The sequence below is a fragment of the Galeopterus variegatus genome, unplaced genomic scaffold (assembly GCF_000696425.1).
Source record: "Galeopterus variegatus unplaced genomic scaffold, G_variegatus-3.0.2 Scaffold5135, whole genome shotgun sequence".
Taxonomy (NCBI): Eukaryota; Metazoa; Chordata; class Mammalia; order Dermoptera; family Cynocephalidae; genus Galeopterus; species Galeopterus variegatus.
Window position 1 is genome coordinate 14,135 of NW_007731246.1, and position 13,084 is coordinate 27,218.

The 13,084-nt window shown below is 33.0% G+C and overlaps 2 protein-coding genes across 2 annotated transcripts in view; both read left to right on the forward strand.

The window, feature by feature from the left end:
• Positions 1–477: 477 nt before the first annotated feature.
• Positions 478–5,878, forward strand: LOC103604423 (neural cell adhesion molecule 2-like; the record flags this gene model as incomplete). The annotated part of the gene is made up of 2 exons (XM_008588974.1): positions 478–684; positions 5,814–5,878. Coding segments are annotated over 2 exons (272 nt in total), but the record flags the coding sequence as incomplete, so codon positions are not given.
• A 227-nt stretch (positions 5,879–6,105) lies between these two features.
• LOC103604424 (neural cell adhesion molecule 2) overlaps positions 6,106–13,084 on the forward strand; it is a 116,988-nt gene continuing 110,009 nt past the window's right edge. The window contains exons 1-2 of the mRNA XM_008588975.1: positions 6,106–6,169; positions 7,344–7,481. Of these exons, the coding sequence (XP_008587197.1) occupies positions 6,106–6,169; positions 7,344–7,481 (202 nt within the window). The remainder of the gene's footprint in view (positions 6,170–7,343; positions 7,482–13,084) is intronic.

Genomic DNA, 13,084 nt, shown 5'->3' on the forward strand with positions numbered 1-13,084 from the left:
AACCTCTGCATTATCAGGGATGAAAGTGCGATCTCCTGACCCTAGCAAAGAGAATTGAGCAGGTGAAATCATGTTATTCGTTGTGTGTCTATTCAGATGTATCTGTCAGGTGGGGTTAATGCCTGGCTCAGTGGCCAAGGCAGTTTCAGTACTGAAATGTAGTAATAATCCAGTGATAACTAAGGTAAAGTTTCAAATATCACAGCTTAAACACTGTGAGGGAAGTTTCCTATGGAACTTTTTTGGACATTGCTTACTGAAACGGATTGAATCCTCAATGATGGATAAACAAAGATGAACATTTGTGTGAACATTTGTGTTTACTTTAAATTTTGTAAGATTTTCAGATTTCTAGTCTTCTCCTATTTACATTTTCTTTTTAGATCGTTAAAATTGTTACATAACACTATATTGCCAGTGCCAAAACAAACACTTGGGACATACTTTCAAACATTCATTTTCCATGGCTCTTTGCAGCAATTGGTGAACCTGAGAGTATAGATTGGTTTAATCCGCAAGGAGAGAAGATCATTTCAACACAGAGAGTAATGGTGCAAAAGGAAGGTGTTAGGTCACGATTAACCATCTACAACGCAAATATAGAAGATGCAGGGATATATCGTTGTCAAGCAACAGATGCCAAAGGACAGACACAAGAAGCTACAGTAGTTTTGGAAATATACCGTAAGTCATGTATTTATGTTTTAAATTAAAATTGTAATTGCTTATACAGAATTCAAAGAAAATAAAATGTATTTAATAACAAAACTAACACTGATTAAGAACTATTGCTATGCAAAGTTCTAAGACCGTTACGGATGTCAGGTCTTATTTATTTATTTATTTATGTTTTACCATAGTGCCTCTCAAAAAGAAAAAAAAATAGATAATAAGTGGTTGTAAAAGTATAAATGAAGACAATTCTGTTGGCTAAATAATATTAGTACAATTTTTCCATTATTCCAGGCCATTTAGAATCCATTGAGTAAGTAGAAAATAGTTGCTTATTTAGTGGTATGAAGTTTATTTGGGGGTAATTTCTTACTCTAAAATAAAAGGTTATGATGAGAACAAATGAAGTCATGGACTGGTCTGTTAGCTCAGTTGGTTAGGGCTCAGTGTTACAATACCAGGTCGAGAGTTCCTGTACCCGTAATCAATCTGCCACCCAAAAAAGAAAATAAAAAATAAATGAAATTGTGTATGTCGTAGCACTGACTATTCTAGAATGAGAATTGAGGGAAGGATCATTGAAAAAGAGCAGACAGAGAGAACACTGAGAAGTAATCTAGTAAAGCATAGTATCTAGTCAGGATTCTTCCCCACCAGGCATTTTCATTAGTGAGGTCAAGGTTTTCCATGTTTACATTTTGTTTTATGACTTGAGATGGGTTGCTTCCTGTGTTCCTTTCTTTTTCTCACATTCAGGAATCATTAAACTGCTTAGGAACTTTGTGTAGCCTGTTAACTCCCTGGATTTGAAACCAGGCTCTATCAGTTATTTCTGTGACCTTGAGCAAGTCACCTAACCTCTCTGTCTTCAGTTTTCTCATCTACAGGAATGGATATAATAATAGTACTTATATCAAACACAGAGTTGTTTTGAGAACTACATTACAGAAAATGTTTGCTGACCCTTGCTCTAGTTTCAAGGAAAGATTAATACAATATTAACAGTACTAAGTAAATGAAGGAGTAAATCCCGATGCATTATGAGTCTACATATTATAATTTAAGCATATTCCCATAGGCTCACTGTATGTAAACTTAAAATAATATCTATATGAATTCTGTTTACATTTTGGGTCATTCGTCAAAGACATCTTACATGTTTTAAATATTATGGTAAGATGCATATAGATAATAGACAGAAAAGTATATTCACTCAACTTGTCTTCATGATTTTGATTTAGACTGAGCTAAAATTTCAGAATAATATGACATCTGAAATTGAAAGTATCATTTACTTACATTATGCTCCTTTACCATTGTGCATAGGGAGCATTTTCAATTTAGAATATATTCCAATGCACCTGTATTGCAGGGAGAGAGAAAATAATTGAGTCTTTTTAACTACTTTCTGTCTTGGATGATTCCATTTTGTTTCCAAGGATGGAACTTCTAAAGCATAGAGGAGAGAAAGTAGAGAGTATCTATTTTTGAGTATGTGGAGAGAATGTATCATGATCATATTTATGGTCGTTTTTTTTATAATTTTGAGATAATTTTTCTGAGCTTGGAATATTCAATGCTTGTCAGTTATGGACTAAAACTCTTTGTTTTTATTATAATAAGTTAATGTTAAATAGTTCTTTATTTCCTCGTTTGATTTTAGCATAACTGCTTTAGATTTTATTAACAAGTCACATGAATAAATTGTGTGAGATACTGTCAGCTTTTTCTACCTCAATAATAAAGAAAAGGCATCTCTTTTACAGCAATTAAATGACAATGTCTAAACATTTTCAGACTGTCTAATCTTAAGCTTCAAGTGTACATCTGGTTTATTGCAAAGTTTAATTACAAGAAGGTTTTGAACTGAATTACATTTTTAAAAAGACACGTAGAACAAAAGCCTCAAAGCAAAGATTGACAGTCAAGTACTGTGGTGATGGGGAAGTGATGCTTTTATCTTACCACTTATGCATTTTTTCTCCAGCATCCCAGGAAGGAATAATGTAAAGCTGGAGTTCTCTTTTGGCTCTGCTCATTTCGTTGGACCTGAGGCTTTGAACAACTTTTCTAACTGCTCTGTACCTAAATCAGATTCTTCGTCTATAAACAGTGGATTGTTACATCCATTTTAAGCAGTGATTATGAGTTATGAATAAGACGTTAGGCATTTTTAAATATTTGTTCAGTGAATAAAATGTTAGTCAATATGTCAGATTTTCAGTACTTGACATTTATCATTCTTATCCCTTCTCTCCGAGTTTTTAAATCATGAAAATCAGTTTTGTCAAAAAAGTAATTATATGTGTTTATTTTATATCTGGGTCCAGAAAATCCAATGTAGGGAAAGTGTCTAAATCCGAGTTTTTAAATCATGAAAATCAGTTTTGTCAAAAAAATAATTATATGTGTTTATTTTATATCTGGGTCCAGAAAATCCAATGTAGGGAAAGTGTCTAAAGTTAAGTACAAAACTTAACACTGAGTTGCATGACAGGCCAAAAAAAAAAAAAAAATTAAGAACACATGCACAAAAACAGGTAAAATAGTATTTTTTTTTAACTACAGGATTTAAAGTATTCAAGTAATTTGTGAAGGACAAGCTTTTCTAACCATATAATACCGGAGGAAGTTAGCACGCAGTTTATTATCAACAATTTCTATGTTTTTAATGGATTTGCAAGAAGTAATACTCTTCATCTGATTATGCCTTGCGTGATCCCTTTATTTAAGCTAATGGAATAAGATTAGGTTTATAACTATGAAAGGAATGTGTATGGGGATTTAGAATAATGTAGTGTACTTGGGTAGCTGTCTGTTGCCTTAACGTGATACAGAAGTAACTTTTAGATGTTCCAGATGAAACAATAAAGGCTTGGGTATGTTCATCCTGTTAGCTATGATTTTGATAGTAGCTGTGTGGCAGACATTCAGAATTCAAATTTCTACAGAATAACTAATGTAGAATTTTTCCATGTTGCTCATTAAAAGGAGATCCATATGCTAAAATTTCCAAGCATTTATGGAGTAAAGTTCACATTTTGTTATAAAAGTTCAATATCCTGACTTCAGTGTCACCTTTATACATGCTTTCATCAACACCTAATTCATGTACTCTTTCTGCATCAAAGACTATGGATAAAATTATCTTGTTCAATGAAATTTTTATGTAATCTACTTCTAGTATAAAAGATTCATTCAGCTGTTATTCAACACCTAGTGTTCTCCTTCTTGCTTGCTAGATGTTGGTGATTCATGGTTAACAAGATAAACAAGTTCACTGCTGTCAAAATAACAATAGGTTAGATGAAAAGATAAATATATAAACCAGTGAAAACATGGTACTTAGGGTCTATGATAAAAGAGCAGTAAGAGAGGATAATAAAGAAAGAACACCTAAACTAGTTAGGTAAAGGGAGTGTGTCAAAGATGCCAGCCAGGAGAAAAAAGTTACTTTAAACATGAATAGAGATTAGCCAGCCAAAGGGTGACTTTTCAGGAAGAGAGAACACCATGTGCAAAAGATCAGAGGTGAAAGACAGCACGGATGGCTCATTCCAAAAATGCAGTAAGTTCATTGTAGCTAGAATTTATGACTAAGTACAAATTGAATACTTACACAAATTGATAAAAATAACTAGGATTTGTTAATAAAGGACTAATAAAAAGGAATCTGGAAAGGAAGGCTGAGCCAAGTCAACATGGCCTTGACATCTCCGTTAGGGAGTCTGAATTCATTTAAAGAGAGCATTGTTGAAGGGTTTGAATCAAGACAGCAACATAATGTAATATGTATTTGAGAAGGATATTAGTATGTCAGTGAAGAGAATGAATTGGATGGGAGTCAAGGCAAAACTCCAGACACAGAACAGCTCAGATCCTAGTGAAATAATTGCTGAGAGAGAAGACTTAGATCAAATAATGATAAAGAAAGAAGTGACAGGACATGGGTTTGATCAGGTATGTAGACTGAAAGAGATGGAAATGTCAAGATGGCTCATGGAATTTCCCTTGCACAGAGTTCCATAACATATGGAATTTGTCTTGGGCAACGAGTTCCATGGAAAGATATTGTAAAGACATGTGAAGACAGAAGCAGAGAATGCCAGATGAGAAATATTTGGTGAAGATATTGAACTAAATTTAGACATGCTCTTCTAACTCTTCTAAGTAGGTACATCTGGTAAACTGTTAAACAGATAGTTATGGAACTTTGTTAAAGAAGCATAAAGCAGATACTTATTGGGTATTATCTGATTTCATGTACTTTTCCTACTTTGATAATGAAAATTGGGTTTCTGTAAAACTGTGAAAAACAGATAATCTATAAGAGTTAAGTATTTTTAATATCCACATGGATGACTGATTGAAGCAGTCCATTTTTCAAATGTTTTCTGAAAACATATTAATGACGTGCTTTGTTTTGATAGTTTGCTAACAACAGTCCATGGGCTTTACACACATATTTGAAATTTGATATGCAATTTTCAGTTTGTTTTCTACATGGATAAATGGTTATATACATAAGCATACATAGTAGCATGTGTTTAGATTTACTGTTTTCCTAAGGTTTTAACAATTTTCTTTCAGGTAGTAGAAAAATGCATTAAACTGGCCATTTGAAAGTAAAATTTTCCAATTAGAAGAAATGCTGACTTATGCACATCGAAGAAGAATACTATGTGATTTTAATTTGTTTTCTTTTTATATCAAACATTGCCTTCCTAATTAAAATAATGCTTCCCCTTACTATTTTCCTTAATTCAAATAAAATATAACCACTAAAGAGCCTTATAGTTAAAGGATGATAATTATTTTTGTAAGTTAGAAAATACAATGTTACTGTGATATAGGTGAGATTAGGTGCATCCCTCCTAATTTTGAACTTGTTTTGGTTTATGATTGCTTCTCATTTTAATTTCTAGCCACACACTTGAATAGAGGATCTTTTAATTGACTTTGAAAGTTTATGAATTTTCTGTAGTTCTGTGTTATTTGATGACTTCTTGTAAGTTTTGCTTTAAAATTTCATGTAGATTGCCTTTTTTCCCTAATCTTTCCTTTGGTGATAAAAGTTTATGTTTGTGCTTTAGTTTTTCAGTGGAAAGAATGTACATAAACATTCTTGTCTCTCTTCTTAGGGTCAACAAAAGAAGAAATAAACATTATGGAACTGTTTATACTTCCCGGGCTAAAAATCCCGTAGCTGTAGTATTTGTAGTATGCTGCATAATCAATATTTTCTCTCTGAGAGAGCCTCTAAATATGCACATTTCCATTCCCTATAAATTATCTCCTAGATGACAAGTAACCATTTCTGTCCTGTTTTAAGAACTATTTATATAGGCTAATGACTCCTCTGTTTGTTATTTCTGGCCCGAATTTGTTGACTATCACTAAGGAATTGCTGTGGTAGATAACCCCAAAATCCAAATGGCCTGCTACCATAGCAGTGCATTCTCACTCAGGCAAAGAGCAATTGGCAGCAGGGATAGCGGTAGGATTCTACCCCATTCATTTATTCAGCAATTCGGGTTGGTGGAGGCTTTGCCTTTTTCACATGTGGCTGCAGTGACTTCCTGAATTTCTCCACCAAGCCAGCAGATAAGGAAGAGCAGTAACATTAGTCAGGTCCAAAAAGTAACCTCTACACTGTAGATATCTTAGGAACTGGGTACCTTAAAATAATGACATTTCTACTTAACTAAATGGTCCAAAAAGGATAGGAAGTTGCATCTCTCAAATTCACCATTGTATCTCAAATACAGAATCTAGAAAATAGGTGGTGATCAACGATCTCTATAGATGTATTAATTAATACATTTAAGATATTTCCTGTACGACATGTTTCAAAATACGACTAAATATAAAAGCATTCTTTCCATGATATGAAAAGGTTTTAGCGCTGCAACAAAATGTTGATAATTATAAACTGAGACCAGACATGGAAAATAAGGTCAGGCTGAGATGCTGCTTAGACATCTGAGAATTCTATAGCCGATTACTTTCAGCGATCACTTAATGCATAATCTATACCAGCTTATCTTTGTACATATGCATGTACACGTACACATACATATGCAACAGAATCCAGATATTAAATTTATAAAGTTTAATCTATTTATTCTTAAAATGAATTATCTTGCATTTATCCAAAATGAAAACCTTAAATAAATTCAAGATATAACCATTTTTTATCTTTTATGTGACTTGAATATTATGTCATTTAACTATCTCCTCAGCATATGCAAAATTATTTGTTTAATTATTGTATGAAAAAGGATGTGCAGTAAATTTTCTAATCCTTTTCAACCCCAATTGCAACAGATTTGCAATAAAAATTTTTCATGTCTACAATATTTAATCTCACTGCATTGTTCTTTTGTGTATCAGTTCTACATCCAAAATACCAAGGGGAAAATAAGAGCCTAACCATTTTATGTGGATATAAAGTCTTGAATGTATTCTAGAAAACAGATGTAACAAGGCAATGTGGAATGGAAAAACTGAAGTCATGAAATTACATTTTACTTTCAAATTTGAATTTATTTGTTGATGAAAAGTTTGATAGTGTCAGACAAGTGCCATATTTTAACTCTTAGCAATTTAGAGCACACTAGACTCAGCCTTCAATTACTGATAACATTTTCTCCCCCTTGTTTACTTTCCAGGTCGGTTCGCAATGTTAGCAAACAATAATCTACAGATTCTCAACATCAATAAAAGTGAGGAAGGTATATACAGGTGCGAAGGAAGAGTGGAGGCCAGGGGAGAAATTGACTTCCGGGATATCATTGTTATTGTTAATGGTAAGCAGTCATTTGCACATTTATTTTATTTTATTTTATTTTTTCGATGGTACATGTTTATGTGGTACAGTTTGTTGTTTCAGTACATGCATATATCGTATAATGATCTAATCAGAATAGTTAGCATTTCTATCACTTAAACATTTATCATTTCTTTGCAGTTGTTGTAACATTCAAGATCTTCTTTTCTGGTTACCCTAGGGCATGAGAACTTATTCTTCCTATCTACCTGTAACTTGGTAGCTTTGTACCAGTCTACCCAGCTTTCCTCTGCCCTCCCTCCCCTTCCTTTTCCTTGCCTCTGGTAACCACTGTTCTACTCTCTATTTCCCTCTCTCTCTCTTTTTTTACCCCTCATTTTATTTTTCTTAATTGACCCATGATAATTGTATATATTTATGGAATATAACGTGATATTTAGGTACATTCAAATTATGTGCAATGATCATATCAGTGTGCTTAGTATATCTATCACTTAATTATTAATTTACAATTATTAATTATTGTTTCATTTTATCAATATGTTTATTAAAAGATCAACCATGTAAACTCAACACTCAAGACTTCCCTAATAAACATCTTCTATGCCTGGGAGAAGTTTCTCCCCCCTTTCGATAGCATCTGTTACATTGTGTTGCAGCTTCAAGACAGGACCCATGACTTATTTAAGGCTGTCATCCTCAGCACACTTTTCAGAGTCTGTGTAGAAATAATTGCCTTTTGCTGGATTTGTAGTTGTCGAAAGAATGTCAAATGAATCGTAGTATACTATCATACTAGATTTTTCTTTTAAATCACATGAATTGCTTGTTGCTGAAATTAATTTTTTTGACATTATCTTCATTTTTTTCTAAATTTAATAATTGAATTCATAAGATTACCTTTTCAATTATTAATGAACATTAATAACTAAGTTTATGAAATAATGATGACATCTCTTCCTCCAAACTTGCTTCTCTTACTATATTCCCTGCCTGTGCTAGCATGACATTCTACATGATATATTAAAGTTATCATAGATGTCTCCATTTTGGTAATCTACTCTGTTTTCAAGACATACTTATTGTATTTCCTTAACATTTCTCTAATATACTCTACTTTCTCTATCATGATGATTTCCATGAGAGTGCTGTCTTCCTATTTTTTTTTTTTTTCTTGAATTGCTACATTGGGTTTCTCTATTTTTAATCTCACAACGTCACCATCCTCTCCACCAAACATTTTGACCATAATAATTCTTCAAAGCTTCCCTTTACCTTCAATACAAAATTAAAACTTCAGATGGCATAGGAAGCCTTTTGTGTCTAGCCCCTTCCCTAAGTATTCTGCCATAAGCAACCTATATTTCAGCCAAATGGAAACCAGGCCCTCAGGGGAGATTTAGCTTTCCAGATTCCTTTTTAGTAGTGCAGAGTCCGGTATTTATTAAGGATGGCATAGCTAGGGGAGGATTTGACCTGCTGTTCAAGAGAAAGATTTCAGTGCATGAAGGACAGGATTAAATACGGAATATCTAACTATATGTATATGCATCTCTATCTCTTTCTCTCTTTATTATATACAATAAACAAAGATAACACACAGTATCTATTTAGTTTGTTAATTACTGACTTACCTGCATGCCACACTATTTCTAAAAGGATTTATGGTGGTGTATATACGTATATTTCAACATGAGCAAATCTTTGTGCTCAGTATTCTCTTATGAAAATGGCGACAATAATATAAATTAACACATGTAAAGTTCTTTAAAAAGTGCTAGTTTATAGGAAGCATTATATAAGTATTTGCTATTATTACATGTTGTTATATATCCATATGCATAAGTAATTATATATATATTTTTATACCCAGATATTAATTCAAATATGATAGGAAAAAGGAAATGTTATCTGACAGGCATAGTATGTTAACTCTTTATTATCCATTCTGTGATTGTAATTTTTACATTACTAAATTCTTTAATTCATTCACAGCCTGTTTTAATCTGTTTCCATACTAGATTATTTATGTTTGTGTTACATTCACTTTGAAGGAAGAAAGATAATTCAGACATGAATCCAATTAACAAAGTTTGAATCTTTAAGTCCATCATGGTCTGCATTCTAATCTGAACATTTAGTTCTATATTTCTATACTTATTTATTTCAGGGTCCATAAGGAGATAAATACTAGAATGTGCTATTTTGTGCCACTCAGATCAATCATGTAGTTCATACTCTGTTTTGTCCATGTCAGGCTGACCTTTCCAAAAGCAAATCATCCTCTTCCCACATCCTAATTTCTCCTAACAGAATCAACTACACATCCTAATCTGACCTCCTTTACTTCAACTACACTAATTAGTCACATTTTCCTTTCATGGTCATGAACTCTCATATCTTAGAATTCCTAGAATCTCTTTATTTTAAAATGACAATGTTTGTAAAGCCAACCATCAATTAATTTTCCTTCTGGAAGATACGGATGGACCCTGTGGAGGGTATGCGTTGGCTAATGCCACCAGACATCTGTGCTTCCTTTTTCCCATTTTTGCCTTGACCGCAGCCAGAAAAATCATTTTACTCCAATTTTATTGAGTCTTGCCCTGCTTACTGGCTCTTTTTCAATTTTGAACTTCTTTAAAAGTTTTCCCTTGTTACTGCTCTGTTATAAAACCTCTTGAAGATGTTTCAATGAAAAGTTTGAGGCTGAAAAAATACCAACAATAAAATGAAAACACTACTTTTATTTACACTATTTGATCTTTCTTCAGTTATACAATTTTACTCTCAGTCTGTGTCCTTTCTCTTAATTTATATTCTAAGTTCTCTGTCATAATTGCCACTATTTTTTACTCTTATTGATCTGATCTTCATCTTGATGCTTTTCCATCCATCTCCTTTTTCTTCAAGTATACTGAAGTCCTGGCCCAATATTCCAGTCAGCTCTTTCTTCACATGCACTGCTTCCTTGTCAAACCCTGGCTCTGTAGGGAGGTCTGCTCTTTCCAAATTTCCCCTCACATTTCCATCCTACCCGTTCATACTCTTTTGTTTCAATAATTATTTGAAAGACATTCTTGCTAGGTTCTTCTATGACTTTCTTATTGTATTTCTCAATGCCTGTGTATTGTTTTCCACAAATATTTGGAAGATATTTGCCCCTCCCTTGAAGAAGGTTATATATACGTCATTGCCCACTGCCATGTGCAGTATGCTGCTTCCGATGTGAGGATTATACATCCAATTGATCACGTGACTTGTTCCGGCCAATGGCATATATACACGCATAACACACACCATGGCTGAAATGAAGCTTCAAGAAATAGTGCATGTTTCCCCTTACTCTCTTGTTCTTTCCTTCTGTCACAAAATTAGCTTGACGAAAATAGCTTCATCCTGGACATGATGATAAAGACATGAGGAACAGAGTCACAGCTAATCTGCTGGTGCCTCTCTTGTTCTTTCCTTCTGTCACAAAATTAGCTTGACGAAAATAGGGACTTCTGCTTCATCCTGGACATGATGATAAAGACATGAGGAACAGAGTCACAGCTAATCTGCTGGTGCAGACACAAAACATGAATACAAAATAAAGCATATTTTTAAGCACTGAGATTTTTGTTTGTTGTTTGTTATCACAGACAAGCAGACAAATGTAATGCCAGTGGCTTTTTTCCTCCTTAAACAATCAATTTAAGCATCATCTCACCTAACAGTACTTCTGAAATTACTTCCCTAAGAGTCCCTTAGACATCTTCTGCTCTTACTTTCTGATGCTGATGATTATTTATCGTGATTTTTTTACCACCTTATCGAAATTTTGGAAATTTAACTGATGACTTTTTATTATAGTTTCACAATTATTTTATATTGCATTCATATATTTATTCAACAAGTATATGCAAAGTGCTGGTATATGTTTCACACTATGATAACATAGTAGAATCTTAACAGGTCTAACACACTACCGTTTTCCTCAAGAAACTTACAATTTTCTCTCAACAATTTAAAGTAATACACTTTACTAATATCCTTTATTGTTTAAGAGGCAGCTGTATACAAAGGCATATAACAAGTGTAGCTTTTTATAGATATTCACAGACTATTATATAATAAGAAGGGGTACAAATGTAGCTGAAGAGAGGAGAGTTCCTTAATATCTGGGATAAATCTAAAGATGAAAAAGCGTTACTTAGTAGAATAGTGAGAAAGGAGATATATTGCAGACAGAACAGCACCTGCAAAAGCAGAAAGAGTGGGAGATGTGAAAAAAATTCAGTGATGTAACTGTTACTGGAATATAATATCAGGGTAGGCAGAGAGTAATGATGGTGTTAACTGGTTTGGGGGTTATGAGAAGTTGTGGCTGGAAAGCAGGTTGGGACAGATGTGGGAGGACTATGGATGCTCAATTAAAAACTTAATCTACTATGCGGTAAAATGAGCTACCATTGAGGAGCAAGTAACCTGGAAACTCATGGAAGGATGGATGAGGGATTTCAAGTGAGAAATAATTAGAGCCTGTACTAAAGGACTAAAAAATGAAGAGGAAGGTATATAGTCAAGTCATATTTGAAGAAAAGTCATCATGTTACACTTGAATTGGCTGGCCATTTTTTAAAAATAAATTTCTGAACTCTTTTAACTAGATAATTATACTATATGCACACACTTTTATACGAAGCATGAATACACTCTTTAAAGGAGGATCAGTATCATCTCTCTTGCTTTAACCCTCGTGTATCCTCCCACAACCTGATTTCTTAGTTAAATAATGCACTTCATTCCTTCTCAGAAAATGTTCATATAGATGGAAGATCTAGAAATAACTTTTAAATTTAAAATACAGCCAAGAGAGTGTTATTTTTATAAAATGTTCTTCTGAGGTATAATGATTCATTATTTTCTGAATCTTTTGTAAATTTGTGAAGAATAATTTACTAACTGTAGATTCAAATTTGGAGTAATGGAAGCAGGAACAATTGAGATTAGATGAAAAACATCTAATAGTATAATTTTAAAGCAATTGTATCTTTAGTCTTCCTTTGAACATTAAAATCAACAGTGGATGATAATGGCCAGAGATATTTGTGCAAGTGGCTGTCTGAATGTATAGTGCACTCTGTTATCTTAGTAACCCTCAGGCAGTGATTTTGTATTCATACCCATTTCCAACCATTTCTTGAAGTCAAGAAAAATGAGGAAAAATACTTTTCTTTTTATAATAAATGAAAAGGAAAGTCAGAATTTTCTCTTTAACTTGTAGGCAGTGCTATATAATGTAAAACATTTATAAATAAATACGACAGTGAACCAGCCTCTTTTATATCAATAATATAATTGAATCAACCATGAAGACAGCTATTTTAAGTCAGTTCAATGACTGCAAGTAATGAGAGAACTTGTAATTTGTAACAATGATATATAATATGCAATACGTAATTTACCTAAGTGTCAATAACTAAGCATTTAGCGTAACCAGAATATTTTCTAATATTTTAAAATATTTTTTCCCTTGTGGTACCATCAAATTTCAAAGATTAGCAGTCAAGTAATACAAGAAAAGAAAAAATATATATATATGATTTTTTTTTTAATCTTAATTCTTATCTAACCATT